The sequence below is a fragment of the Arvicola amphibius genome, chromosome 6 (genome assembly GCF_903992535.2).
Source record: "Arvicola amphibius chromosome 6, mArvAmp1.2, whole genome shotgun sequence".
NCBI classification, from domain to species: domain Eukaryota; kingdom Metazoa; phylum Chordata; class Mammalia; order Rodentia; family Cricetidae; genus Arvicola; species Arvicola amphibius.
In genome coordinates, this window is record NC_052052.2 from 151,005,756 (window position 1) to 151,019,720 (window position 13,965).

The 13,965-nt window shown below is 53.6% G+C and overlaps 1 protein-coding gene across 3 annotated transcripts; it reads right to left on the reverse strand.

Annotated features, from left to right (window-relative positions):
• Positions 1-5,929: 5,929 nt before the first annotated feature.
• Sncb (synuclein beta) lies at positions 5,930-12,228 on the reverse strand. 3 transcript variants are annotated; one of them, XM_038335028.1, is made up of 5 exons: positions 12,108-12,228; positions 9,427-9,468; positions 9,152-9,270; positions 6,323-6,412; positions 5,930-5,962 (listed from the first exon to the last, which is right to left on the reverse strand). In XM_038335028.1, exons 1-5 carry the CDS (start codon positions 12,226-12,228, stop codon positions 5,930-5,932), a joined length of 405 nt encoding a protein of 134 aa, XP_038190956.1. The 3 variants fall into 3 exon arrangements, with proteins under 3 accessions (XP_038190956.1, XP_038190957.1, XP_038190958.1); XM_038335029.1 differs by lacking the exon at positions 9,427-9,468; XM_038335030.1 differs by lacking the exon at positions 6,323-6,412.
• Between the last annotated feature and the right edge of the window lie 1,737 nt (positions 12,229-13,965).

Genomic DNA, 13,965 nt, shown 5'->3' on the forward strand with positions numbered 1-13,965 from the left:
CAGGGAGACGTGTGCAGTTCAAGTTCTCATGTTCATCAAGAACTCCCCAGACCACACACCCCTTCAGGCTCCATGCCTCTGCTGTGCCCCTCCCAGGTGATGATGGTAGTGCTCCCTAAGTGCTCCCCAAGTGCTCCACCACATCTTATTTCTTAAGGAAAGCCCACTGAGATGAAAAATGATGAGTTCCTCTGGACAGATGAGAGGAGTAACTCACTATGGCCACACAATTAGAATGGGACAAAGCCAGGAGCTGTCCTGTGGCCATACACAGACACATTCAGCACTGATGTCTGTGCACTGCCCCCCAGTTAGCCTAGATAGCTAACACCCAGCAAGGCATTCCTGACCTCCCCACATACACTGCTCCCAGGCCCTCACCATGCTGCCCCAAGAATCACGAGAATCCTTGTTTGGCCTGAGAGCAACCCGCTGGGCGTGGTGGCACAGGCATGTATTCCCAGCTACTCAGGAGGCAGGAGGATTGAGAGATCGAGGCTAGCCTGGACTATAATGAGTTCTAGATTATCCTGGGCAACTGAGCAAGAACCTGGCTGTCTAGAAGTAAACATAAAAACGGGCTGTGGTTGCGGCGTGGCAGTAGAATACTTGCCTAGCATATACCACGCTCTGGGTTTGATCTCCAGTACTGAAAGAAAGTAAAAGTAAGAAAGAGCTCACATTCTGATGCCCACACAGGCCCCTTCCCTACCCTCCTGCAAGTCCCCACTCCTAACAGCTGAAGGCTGGGGTGGCCCAGGATTTGGATGGGTGACTCAGGCTGAATCATGGCCCAGCTGCTCTTGACAGCCCCTCCCTCTTCTGCTCATAGAGCCTATTTGGAGGGCAGGGGTGGGCCTTGGTGTTTGGTGGGGGACAGGTAGCGGGTGGGGGGAACAATAGGGGACAGAGCACTTAAGAAGCAGACACAATGCAAAAGGTCTCCCCAGGAAGCCATGCTTCTTATTCCACCAGGAATGGGGACCTTTTTGTTTGTAAATGGGCCAGGAGCTCCTCGTCTAATCCCTGAACTCATTTTGGCTCCCTGCCCCCACCTCATAGCCCTAATAAAATAACGCTGACATTAACTAGTCTAATTGATCACTCCCAGTTAGCATCTCTCACTCTGCAGTTTATAAAGACCTTTCCATCCGGCGGTGGAAACGCACATCCTCATTTTGGAGCCGAGGAGCTGAGAGCTCCTGTGAGCTAGGCAATATCACAAGCCGGTGGGGTGAAAGAACCAGGCAAAAGTTCAGGCCTCCTTGGTCCAGCCTGGCAAGGTGAGCACGGAGCAGCTGAGCAGAGGAGCTGGTGGAAACTTGGTGGGTGGGGCGTGTGAGGCGACATGTCACCATGGGAAAGATGTGCGTGGGGCACTGGAAGGCATTAGGGACATCAAAAGGGTACCGTGGCGTGGCATAGTTGAACCAGGGCTAGGGTAGTGAGAGGCATGGCTAAGCAGAGAATGGTAAATGGATGATTAAAACTTTTCTCCTTCCCTGTAATTAGTGGATTACGGAATTGTCTGTGCCTTCAAATCTTTCATTGTCATCGATCAAAATTCAAAGCATGGTGTTTCCCTGGAAAATGCTTTGGTTTCGGAGACTTTTCTTCTGGAAACCTCCATTTTCTTATATGGATACCATGAGCCCAGGCTCTGGTAAGGAAGGCTGCGAGAGGCTTGAGAGAAATCACCACCTTGCCCTTTTGGAGCTGTGAAAGACTCCACAAAGGCTGCTACTGCTTGTCACTTTGTATCACCATTTAACAAACATCTACGGGTGCTGGGCAGAGGGTAGAGTGGGCTTTTGGAAGCGTAGGGGCAGCGCTGAACAGGAAGTGGGTAACATCTCTTCCTTCCCCCTGCCTGGGCTCTGTCTGGCCTTCCCCCACCCTCAGCCCAGGAGCCTGTTTCTAGGCAACCAGATGGATGCAGAGATGGTTTGGAGGGGAGAGAGCTATAAATAGGGAAGAGAGAAAACAAAAATAAAGTTCCAGAGAAATCCCTGAAGCCACATTACTGGGACTGGGGGGCGGGGAGACAGACAAATGGCATGATAAGGACATGGGGACAGCCCCTAGCCCTTCATTCGGGAACAAGGCCGGTTTCCAGCTAGCTGCTCAGCAGGAGTCTCCAGGGAGCCGAGGTGGAGGAGCATGGTGAGGGAGAAGAAATGGCTGCGGAGCTATAGGAAGTCTCGGAAGAGAGAGACTTCCAGCAACGTGGAGTTGAGAGCAGACGCTTAGGAGGAAGGAATGCAGGCAAAAGGAGAGAAAGCCAAGATCAGCCGGGGTGAGGCTGGATACTCCAGGCGATCTTGGAAGGCCTGGCAGGTCTCAGCCTTCCTGACTTCACACAAAGGCAGCCCTACCTGTTACATTCAGGCTCTCCAGATAGCCTCCCAGTGCCCTCTCCATTCAGGTGCCTCACCTCACCTCAGAGGAGCCCGACCTGGCCTACTTATTTTTAAATTTTATGACTTAATTTTTTTTTTACATTTATTCATTTTGGGGGTAGGGAAGCACATTCATGGAGGCTAGGGAACAATTTTCTGAAGTTAATTTTCTTCTTCTACCATGTGAGTTCCAGGGATCAAACTCGGGTCAGCAGTCTTGGCAGTCAGCACCCTTACACGCTGAGCTGGCTCTCTGCTCCATGGCCGCCCTTACACGCTGCTCATCACCCATTCCCGTCAGATTCCCTGCCACATCCTTTTACGTTTCTCTTAAGGCTTGGAATAATCTCTTTCTCTTTCTTTTCTTTTTTTGAGAAGGTCGGGGTCTTGCTATGTAGCTCAGGCTAGCCTCAAACTCACGATCCTTCTGGTTCAACCTCACACCTGGCATTGTTGATTATTTTTTGATTCCTGGCCTTTGAGTTGTCAGAACACCAAGGGTTCCTGGAAATCCTCACATATAAGACCGGAGCATGGTGCACACAACATATATGCACAACACCACGAGCACGCATGAGCACAGAGGCAAGCATAGCACATATGTGCATCTGCACCACTGGTGCAATCGTCACACACAGATCAACATGCACACAGTGTCACTATGATGCTCAAGACACCGCACACGTGTCTGTCTGCATTTGCCTGTTATACATATTTTTCTCTTGTCTCTCTTCAAAGCCAGGGAATATAGGTTTTGGAAATTCCAAAGGTCTTGGCATTTAGAGTCAGGAAAAGGGCTCAATCTGGCTTTTGACATTTTTCAGCAACCAGCCCTGGGTGAGTCGCATTGCCTTTCTAACTCCTGTTCCCTCCTCTGTTGGCTGAGGTTGTAGCAATGAAATATTGAGAGTGATTTCAGGTGAAATTAGTGAAGGTAAGTACCCCATGCTTGGTCTATACGCAGAGCTTGGGAAATGGCTCAGACCCATGAGCTGAATTTACACACACACACATACACACACATGCTCACATGCATGCATGCATGCACACATACACACACAGTCCTCAGACATGGCCTGGCATCTTCTGCTTCTGGATTTGCGCCTGGAATGTATTTGCAGAGAATGCTGGTCTCTGAGCAGAAGCGTTCTCAGTGGGGCCAGGTGTAGGATTTGGCACTTAGGAAGGAGGAAATAAATCTCTTCACAGGCCAGATGGTAAACCTGGTTTTGACACCTAAAAATGGGGATTGGGGACTGAAGACGACAAGGTCGAGCCAATAAATAAATAATAAGGGTTTCAGGTGCTAGTTTGAGGATTACGGGTCACATGTGCGCGCGCGCGTGCACACACACACACACACACACACACACACACACAGAAACACTACCTGCAGACTGGGCGTAACAAAATCAAAACAGACAGGGCTGGAAAAAGTGTGCACAAGCCAAAGGTATTCAAACTTAGAAAAATAGAGCGTGCTGGTAATTTAACCCTATCTAGATGTCCAAACTCAGCCAATGGGCTATGCATTTCATAGTGTCTAGAACAGTGGTTCTCAACCTGTGGGCCACGACCTATTTTACAAACTGCTATCTCCAAAAGTATTTGCCTTATGATTCATAACAGTAGCAAAATTACAATTAAGAGGTAGTAACGAGGATAATTTTGTGGTTGGAGGTCACCACAACATGAAACTATATTAAAGGGTTGCAGCGTTAGGAAGGTTGAGAACCATTGTTCTAGAAGATAACGGGTTGTAAGTACTTTAACTGAGCCAGAAGGCGTCTCCGACTCCTACCACGCTCACTCATCCAAGCCCACCAGTTTGTTTCACGCGGTCATCTGTTAGCGGCTTCCTGCTTCCAGATATAAAGGCCCAGGTGACCACAACACACTGGTCTCCCACAGGGTTAATGGCCTTCCTAGACTTGCCATCTCCTCTCCCTCCAAAGACTCTTGGGAAGAGGGAAAGTGGCTGACTGAATAAGGCAAACTGCTTCCAGCTTGAAGCTGGACTTCAAGGCGAGGTTGAGGGGCTCCTCTGCAGTAAATCTGGCAGGTGTCTGCCAAGCGTACGCAGACAGGACCAGGTTTCTACTGCAAATGGGAACACCGCACAGATGGGGCGGAGCCTTGAGCCATGCGCTCTGTGCCAATAAAGGCAGCGCTTTCCTACTTGCAGAGGCGAAGCCTCTACGCAATGCGGGTCTTTTTGAGGTTCCCTTCTTACTCTGAGTCGGCGGGGGCCCCCTAGTGCTGATACTGGTTTGCTCCAGGTATCTGGCGATTTTCCCAGTTTCCTGCAGACCCTCTCCTACTCCAGCTGAAAGCGAAAACTTTCAGTGGTGCTTCTGGGAGGGGAGAGTACCGCCTGCCGGGAGCTGTGCCCTCTTCTGGGCCAATGTCTCCAACGGTTTTGTTTGTTTGCGTTGGGCAGGTGTGCGTGGATGTGTCTGTACAGGATTGGAGTGGGAGGGGTCTGCTAACGGCTAGCGACGTCTTTCTGCGACTCAGCTGCAACCGCAACAGAGAGCGCAGGTCTGCACGTGCGCTCTCTTTGCACTCTCGCCGGGTGCTGACACTCGGGCTCGCGCGCGCGCGCGCAGGAACTGGCGCGCGTACACGTGCGTGCATGCGTATTCACGATGCCAGTGCTTTTTTTTTTTCTTCTCTTGGCCTTGCACCCCTTTTCCTGCCAGGAGGTGGCGCCCGATGCTAATTTCCCGCCTCCCAGTCAACTTTAATCCCAGCACAGGTAGCGGTGGGGGCCATCACCCTCCGAGTCGTGGGCCTGCTTGGAATAGGAGATGGATAAACTGAGGTCCCAGGTAGTCAGCGATGTGCCTGTGTTGAGTGTGCCAGACCCCAAGGAGCGGAGGGGCAGTCCGGGGCCCGGAAGCCCATCCCTGCCCATGCGGCGCTAGCTACAGACAGATTGGCTTTATTCATGGACACGCTGGGGGGCGGCTAGGCCGACCCACCCGGGACACGCTCACACGGTGGGTGGGGGACTCTCCATGCCACAATCACAACACACGACGCCCGCGCTTGGACCGAGCGGGCTGAGGGAGGGGGCATGGCACGAACTGGCTCCTGGTTTGGGTTAAAAAAAAACATTTTAGGGGTCGAAGTGGGGCTGCCCAGGGGGGGCCCCTCGGAGAACCTCTGTTGGGATGGGGAAGGAGCCATAGCTTTCCCATCTTGGTTTAAAAATACATAGAACATGCTACATCCGCGCAGACACTGGACCAAATGGAAGGTGAGGGGTAACACTGGTGGGGCAGAGCTCCAAGCCGGACCTCTGCGCGACTCCAGTTTACTCCTCAGGGGTGAACGCGGGCAGGTAAGACAGACGGAAGGGCAGGGCAGACACTAACACAGGCCGGAGGGCGGTGCCTCGGAGCCGAAGGAAGATCTCGTGTTTGGGGGTGGGGGAAGGTAGAAGGACAGCCCTGGTTCTGGGGAAGAGGGATGGAACAGGGGCAGGGAAGGAATTGTGCTGCTGGTGCCGGGGCCCTCCTGGACCCTTACGCCTCTGGCTCATATTCCTGATATTCCTCCTGCAGCGGGTAGTGGGGTGGAATAGAGAAGAGCATTAAGGAAGTGTTGGAGACTAAGTGGTCAAATGCAGCCCGCCAGATCCTTCCCCAGCAAGGAGGAACAATGTTTGCCCCACCCCCAGGGTAGGTAGAAACCTGGAGTTGGATCCCGCTGAGGTAGTCCAAGACAGTTAGTTGTGCCTGGGTCCTAGCATTAGGCATTATCTGCCATCAGTCCTCTCCTCCCTACTTCTACCTCCTGGAACCTGAGTTATTGAAGCCCCCCCAGTCCAACTTCTTACGTTGGGGACCTCCCACCCAGCTAGAGGTGACGTCATCTTCAGGGACGCCCCTCCCCCAGCCCTGTGCACCCCCCCTCACCTGCGGTGTTCCCTCATAACTTTCCCCTTCAGGTTCCATCAGGGGTTCAATCAGTGGCTCTTCAGCGGCTTCTTGGGCCACCTCCTCTGGCTGTGGACAGAGGAGAGCAGGGCTGTGTGGGCAGCTGGACACTCCTTAAAATCCCATGCTAGCATGCCATGGGGTGCTTGGAAGAGTGAGGTAGACTAGGGTAGCTTGGCAGCGCAAGGGAAGTTTGGGCGAGGTGTCTATTTGGAGGTCTTAGAAATGAGAAGATGGAGGTGTGACTGGTGGATTCCCACCCAATCATCAGGGGAAGCTAGGAGTGCAGAGGGAGGGAGGTTGAGCACTCTGCTGCTCAGCCCAGCACCTGGCAGCCTCTACCTCCATCCCTGAGACTGAGTAGATAGGAGACAGCTGATGGGTCTCCCGTTTAGGCGCAGTCAAACTGCTGGGCTGACGATAGGACCCAGGAGAGAACTCCGGAAGCTCCCCTCTCAGGCAGAAGGGAGCTGCAGGCTCAGGTCTGGGGCTGGAGAGGGGCTCTGTGCCATTCCCTCCACTGCCTTCCACCCATCCCTCCCTCCCCCAGGGCTGAGCTTGGCCTGATTTCTTCACTGTAGCTATTTTAAGATAAGCTGGAAGCAACAGCTCATGGTGTTGCTTGGATGTGTGAGCTAAGACTCTCCCCTCCCCCCCTGCATCTGCTGCCCAGATGGGCACAGACCAATGAGCATGGAGGTAGAGGTCTGCTAGACACATGGCCTGCCACCTGCAAATGAGCACATATATGTAAACACGCAATAACTTGGGGGTGTATGCATGGCTATAAAAGACCACATGTGGACTGGCACATGCCTAGGACCCTGAGAAGTTGGCACTTCCAGTTGCCTTAGTCCCATGGGTGGCTTCAGCTCCTTGGAGTCCTGTCTACCTGCACCCCTTTGGGTAGAGGGCTTTACATCTCCTGTAAATGAGGGTGGCGGCTCAGTCCTCTCTTTGTGGGGATGGCCAGAGAGATGAGAAATATTAGTTTGTCTCAAGTTACCCAGCTATGACCGGAACCCAGGAAAGACACAGTTTAGAGTCCCAGCTTGAGGCCTACAGGGTATAGCTTCATGTTAGAACATGTGTCTAGCGTGCTAAAGGCCTTGGCTTAATCTGCAACACCCCACCCCAAATAAATCCCAGCTTGAGCCTTTTGTTTGGAAGTGAGTACAACAGGACAGTAGAAAGGCTCAGCACCTAACCACAGTGGAACATGGACCCTGGGAATGGAGAATGGTAGCACAAATCATAGCAGGCTTAGAGGTCACACAGCGGATTAGGAAAAGCAGAATACAAAAGAGCTTGTCCTCTTCCTGAGGACATACTCAGGAGATTACAAAAGCACCCCACAAGTCTGCAGGGATGGCAGTCAGGAAGCAGGTGCCCTGAGGGAGTAGGCAGGGCCTGGACTGAAGGGAGCTGCTAAGGGAGTCCCACCATGATCCAGGCACATCCCAATGCCTCCTGTAGCCCTCGCTAGGATAAGAGACCCTAAAGGTAGCTTTGTGCAGGAATTCTGGAGGCTGGCGTTTTGTGTCTTGAGCTGACTGCTGGCTTCATTGAGGAGATCCCTTTCCAAAATGCCTTTCTTTTGGGGATGTGTGTGTGGAGGGGGGAAGAGTTAAAGCCTCCTTTTATTTAAAAAAAAAAAAGATTTTTTTTTTTTTTTTTTTTTTTTTGCTGGGCAGTGACGCATACCTTTAATCCCAGCACTTGGGAGGCAGAGGCAGGTGGATCTTTGTAGGTTCAAGGCCAGCCTGGTCTACAAGAGCTAGTTCCAGGACAGGTTCAAAAGCATATATATATATATATATGTGTGTGTGTGTGTGTGTGTGTGTGTGTGTGTGTATGTGTGTGTGTGTATGTGCTTGTCTACATGTATGTCTTCTATACCCCATGTGTGGGCCTGGTGCCTAAAGAGGCCAGAAGAGGACATTGGATCTTTTGGAACTGGAGTTACAGATGGTTGTGAGCAACTATGTGGATGCTGGGAACCTAACTCAGTTCCTCTGCAAGAACAACAAATGCTTTCAATTGCTGGGCCATCTCTCCAGTCCCACAAGAGTCTTACATAGTCCTGCCAGGCCGCATGTTCACCGCTGAGCTGGTCGTGGAGCATTCACCGTTTGCCGGCCAGGCTTTCTATCGTAGTGGCTCTCAAGGTGGAGTCTCTAGACCTGCAGTGTTACAGTCACCTGTGTGGTTTTGTCTCCTGACTTCTGCCTCAGGACCTTTGTGTTTCCTGCTCAAAACAGCTTGAAATACAGTCCCGGCACATCTCCGGGCTTTCCAATGGCACCTCCCCAGGGAAACTCTCCTAGCTCAGGTAGTCCTGTCACAGTGCTTTGCCCCATCACAGCGTTCTCTTCTCCACTGCGCATGCACACCCTGTCTGACGCCCATGCGCACTGGCTCGTTTTGCGCTGTGATCTCTCACTACCTCAGTAGCGCGAATGCAGGGCCCCACCCACTGTGGAGCCACTAAGAACAGGTCTTCACTGGCACGGACATCCATTCAATGAAAGGAAATGACTGAACAAGCCGAGGCGTGTTCAAACGTGCCCAGGAATATCCAGAATCACGCTGGTAAGCGGGCTATGCACTCACAGCCCTTTCTGGGTCCCTCCACAGGGAGCATTGGCATCTGTGCACACCTCCCCACGGCTTCATTCTGAGCCCAGTGTAGCACAGACTTGTAGGAAAGGAGGCAAGCAAGCTTGTGCCCCAGGCTGGGGGAGTAGAGGTGGATGGTGGCAGGCATGTGTGCCCAGCATGCCCGACATGTGCTGGGGGATCACTTGCCTTCAGGTCTGTGGGGAACTCCTCCTTCTTCACCAGGCCTGTGGCTGCTGCAATGTTCCCAGCCCCAGAGAACACAGCTCCTCCCAGATGTGATGCCTGCTCCTTGGTTTTCTCAGCCACTGGAGCAGGGAGGTATTGGGGGAAGGGTTCAGTGCCAGGCCCGGCCCCCTACATAGTGTCCCAGAGTCTTCCTTCCCCGGGGGGCAACCCCACAAAGAAACCTCAGGAGCCCCCATACCCCTCACCACCATAAAGTACTAGGACTGGTCTGGTACCTGAGGCCACACCTTGGACCACTCCCTCTTTGGTCTTGCTTCCTATAGGGAGAAAGAGGAGCATATTTAAAAAGTCTGAGCATAGCGAACAGAGACTCCAACCCAATGCAGAGGTCATGCAGTGTGAGTAGAGGACCCGGGTAGCAATGAATCCCCTGAACTGCCTCCCTGAACCCCCACATCCCACAGTTCTCACCCCCACGTTAATTACACTCAGTTCCTACACATATTTCCTCATGCCTTCTGCTCCCCTGCCCCAACGCCCACACCCCCCCAGCGGAGGCTGCCTGAGTGGCTCTTAACTTCTGGTCTGCAGCCTCGGCAGCGGGAGGTAGGTTGGATAGCTCTCTCTTTATAGCTGGAAACCAGAAGCTCAGTAAGGGCCCTGCAATTGGTTAGGAGCTGAATGAGTGAGCATTCAAAGCCAACTTGAAACTCTTGCTCCCAGGTACTGCATGAACGTGTAGCCCAAGATAGAAGGTGGTGCTGGGAGGAGCAGAGCCAGGCGTTTGGAAGATGCCCGTAGTGCCCCGTGTATGTCTCTCGTGAGTGTCTCCTTCAGACAAGGGCCAGTTCTTCCTTTTGACTAAAGCGGAGAATGTTAGGGGCAGGTGAGTCTAACGGTGATGTTCAGACTGTCGAAGGCACTCATGACACTGACTGGGTCTTCGTCAGATGCTGACGTGGTACTGGAAGAGGCAAGAAGTCTGACCACGGGGTGTGTATCTTCCTGGGCCTGGGCAACCTGCCACGTGAAGACTTAGCAGCCAGACAAAGGCTAGTAAATCTAGGCTAAGGCCAGTACAGAGAGGGTGAGACTAGGTTAGCCAGAGTCAAGGGTGAGGCCCGGCTGGGATGAAGTGTGCCCCAAACCAAGGCCAGCCAGAAGCTGGAGGCGGAAGGGACAGGAGTCATGCCACGCATTATTCATTCCCTCCTCAACAAATTGTTTGTGCATTTGATGGGCAAGGCCTGTCTGACTGTCTGACGGGCCAGTGGCCCATTGTCTGACCTGGAGTAGTAGGGAAAGAATATTTAGACTCCAGGGACTACAAGAGGTGGGGACACGGCCTGGGACTTGAGATACGGGGAGCACACTGATATTCTAAAAGGAGACTAGGGAGGAGGAACCAGGCAGGCAAAACACCACCCAACAGTGGGTATGGTGACAAACAAGGCTGGAAGTGCAGGCTGAGGTAGGGCCATGAGGGGTACTGCATGCTAGGCTACAGGAGCCAGGGTCTTAATGCAGAGGTTTCTGGGCAAGGGAAGACTAGAAAGTAAGTGTCTGCCAAGGAAAATGCCGTGGCTTGGAGAGGCAGAGCCTATTAGCAGAGAGACAATAGTGGGGTGCTGGGGGTTTAAGAAGCAAAAGAGAGGACTAAAAGGGGAGCAGGACCTGGCTAAGCCAATGTGGGCTCAAGGCTGGGCTTACCTACCGCTGCTCTTGCCTCTGGTGGCAATGCCTCCTGGCCTCCCTGCAATTTACTCGCCCTGTAGCTTGGAGGGACAACTGTGACCTGGTCAGATCATGTCAGTCTCTCACTTACGGCCTTTAATGGCAATTACAAGGATGCTCCAGCCTGACTCACAAGGTCTTCTCGTGAACTGGCTCTTGCCTACCGACCTGAGCTCATCCTTCGCCATGACTCCGGCCCTCTGCTCTTCAGACCATTCTGGTCCTCGTATCCCACCTTTCTGCCTTCCCAGGCTCCTTGGTATTCAGGCCTGTTCCACACACACTACCCTCACAGGTAGCTCCCCTTTGGCTTTCTCCCCCAAAACGATACCCACACTTGATGCTTGATGCTAGATCCATCCCGGAAATGCTGTGCCTCGCTTGCCACGAGGAATTCGCAGTTTTGTCCCCTTGCCTCGTCACAGCTCAGCATCCACACAATGCTTGGCACAAAGTACGTTTTTAATGGGCATCCAAATTTGCTATGACCTTGGGCAAACTGTCCAGCTCTTTTATAAATCTTTTTCTATAAGAGCAAGCCCTGGCCCACCATATGAGCTCCAAAACGAGTCTGCTAGTTTATCTCTCCTTATGGAAAGAACCCTGCAAAGTCCTTCCGCACTCTGGGTGAGAGACATTAACCTCCTGACCTTTGTCCTGACATCAGCTGACCTCCGAGAGGAGTGTGAACTGGAGGGACAGTGGGGTAAACCCACAGGCAGTGTGTATGTGTGTGTGGGGGGGGCAGGTAGCTCAAGAAAGCCCGCCAATACCCAGGGAAGGTGGGGCTTCCCTGCTGGATTCACGCCCCAGCTTTCCCAGCTGGGTGACCTTGGGCAGAGTGGTTAGCAGAGGGCCCCAGTGTCCCCGATCTGTAGAAAAAAGGCCAGGAGCATCAGATGCTGTGGCCTTTCACGGCACTTGGCCTCAAGTAAAGGTTCCCCATCAGGTCGCTATTAATAGTAATGTCAGGGTAAGAAAAAGGAAACTTTGGTGAGCTCACTACATTGTCCTGGGTCTTTCATTTGAACACCATCTTCACTAGCTCCCACCCTGCTCCTACCTCCCTCTGGTCAATTCCATAAGCTGGCTGTGTCCCCAGTGACCCCTACTGACCTCTCCCATCTGCTGACTCATATTCTCACACTCAGACCCCTCAATCTCTCTGAGGACCTTTCCTGGTACCCCCAGAAGACACCCAGCCCGGCAGCCCCTTGCCCACCGACGTAGAGGACGCCCTCCTTGGTCTTCTCTGCTGCCTCGGTGACCCCCTGCTTGGTTTTCTCGGCTGCAGCCACAACGCCCTCCTTGGCCATGGACAGGCCCTTCATGAACACGTCCATCCTGGCGGCCTGGGGAGGGCGAACACACAAGTGCCAGGTTCTGTCTTCACACCTTCACTCCGGCCCTCCCGGGGGACCTGGTGCCCCCTCCCTCCATCCCTGAGAATTGGCGCGCTTCTGGGCCCAGAGTCCCCTCCTACCCACTCCACTCCCCAGCTCTAGGCCTCAGGGCCATGCTGCGGTGAGTCCTAGTGTCCTTGAAACCCAGGGACGCGGGAGGGGCCGCCACCTCGGTTATCCGGAGATCTGCAACCTGCAGGCCCGCAGAACCGGAAGCTGGGCTCGGCGCGAACACCCGGACCCGACACACGCACACGACAGTCACACGGTCAGCATGCAAACACACACCATGGACATGCTCACGTGCACACACAAGACACGGGCGTTCAGAAGCGCGTGGACACTCTGACACACGGTCACGGACGCACGTCCGCACATCCACCCAGACTGTAGCAACCGAGAGGACAGACACACGCATCCTGCAGTGCACCTGCCCGCGCCTGCCCAGCGCTTTCCACCTTCGTGCCCACGTTTCTCCCCAGTTCAGTCTCCATTTCTCTCCACACCTCACCCTCGGTCCCTTTGGACCCCAGTTCGATCCTCTTCCCTGCGCCTCACCTGGGTTTCGGGGCCGGGCTGGGGATGGAGCTGTGGTGGCGGCAGCGGCGAGCAGACGCCGAGGTTGGGCTACGCGGGGCAGTGTTGGGATCGGAGCCAGTGGGGTCCGGCCGTGGTCAGGAGCTTGGGTCACTGGCCCTGAACAGGAGCGCAGCAGTGGTCCGACCTCGGGTGCGCTGCCACCAAAGGATGCTACTCGCGCGCTCCGGCTCAGCTCAGGCTCCAGCTCTAGCGCTGCGGCAGCTCTGAGCTCAGCACCCCCCCTGGCGGCCGCGCCGCCCCTTCCGCCTGACTGACAGGGGGCGGGGAGGGTGACATCTCCTCAGAGCAGGCAAGCCTCCCGGGGAGGGCTTCTGACGTGTAGTCGGGGACCCTGGTGCTTGAGACGCTAGTCTTTGGGGAGTATGGGAGGGGGCAATGCGGCGAGAGAGGAGTGGGAAAGAAATGATGCGGTTGGCTTGGGAGTTGAGATAGATTCGAATCCTAGCTGGGTTTGTTAGTGACTGTGGGGATCTTGAACCGCTTAGCTCTCCTTTTGAAACCCCAGTTCCCTCTTCTATAGAACCAAGCTGGGAGTCAATGCCTGTCTGGGCAGCGCTTAGATGTGTAATGCAGGTTCAGGTTCGAGGGTGGAGACTGGGGGAAAAAAAAGCAACACAAGGACCTGACCTCAGGGAGATGCCGCGTGTATGCGCTCATGCCCACGCAGAGATGAGAGGTAGGAAACAAATAAATGTATCCACACTTAAACCAAACAGGGTTATTTAGTTGCGAAAGGTACTGGAAAGATACTGAAATGCTGGTGTGAGAGTCAGGGCTTGAGGCAGGGTCAGCAGGCAGCAAAGCCCTCTACGAAGAACCTTCTCGGAGTAGAGAGATCCCGAAGAAGCACCAAAGCAGACGAAGAAAGGCGAGGGTTAGATCCACATAGCCGGACCTTCAAATGCAAAGATCAGAGGCACTACCACGCCAAGGGGCAGTCAGAGGCAGTGCCACCTACAGTAGGAGCTAAAGAGAAGAGGACATGGACCTTTGAGTACAGTCACGGGAGGGGATTCCAGATGCACAACGGGACCTCAGTCAGCTCGATGACAGAATTATGCCATGCAGGTGTGGAAT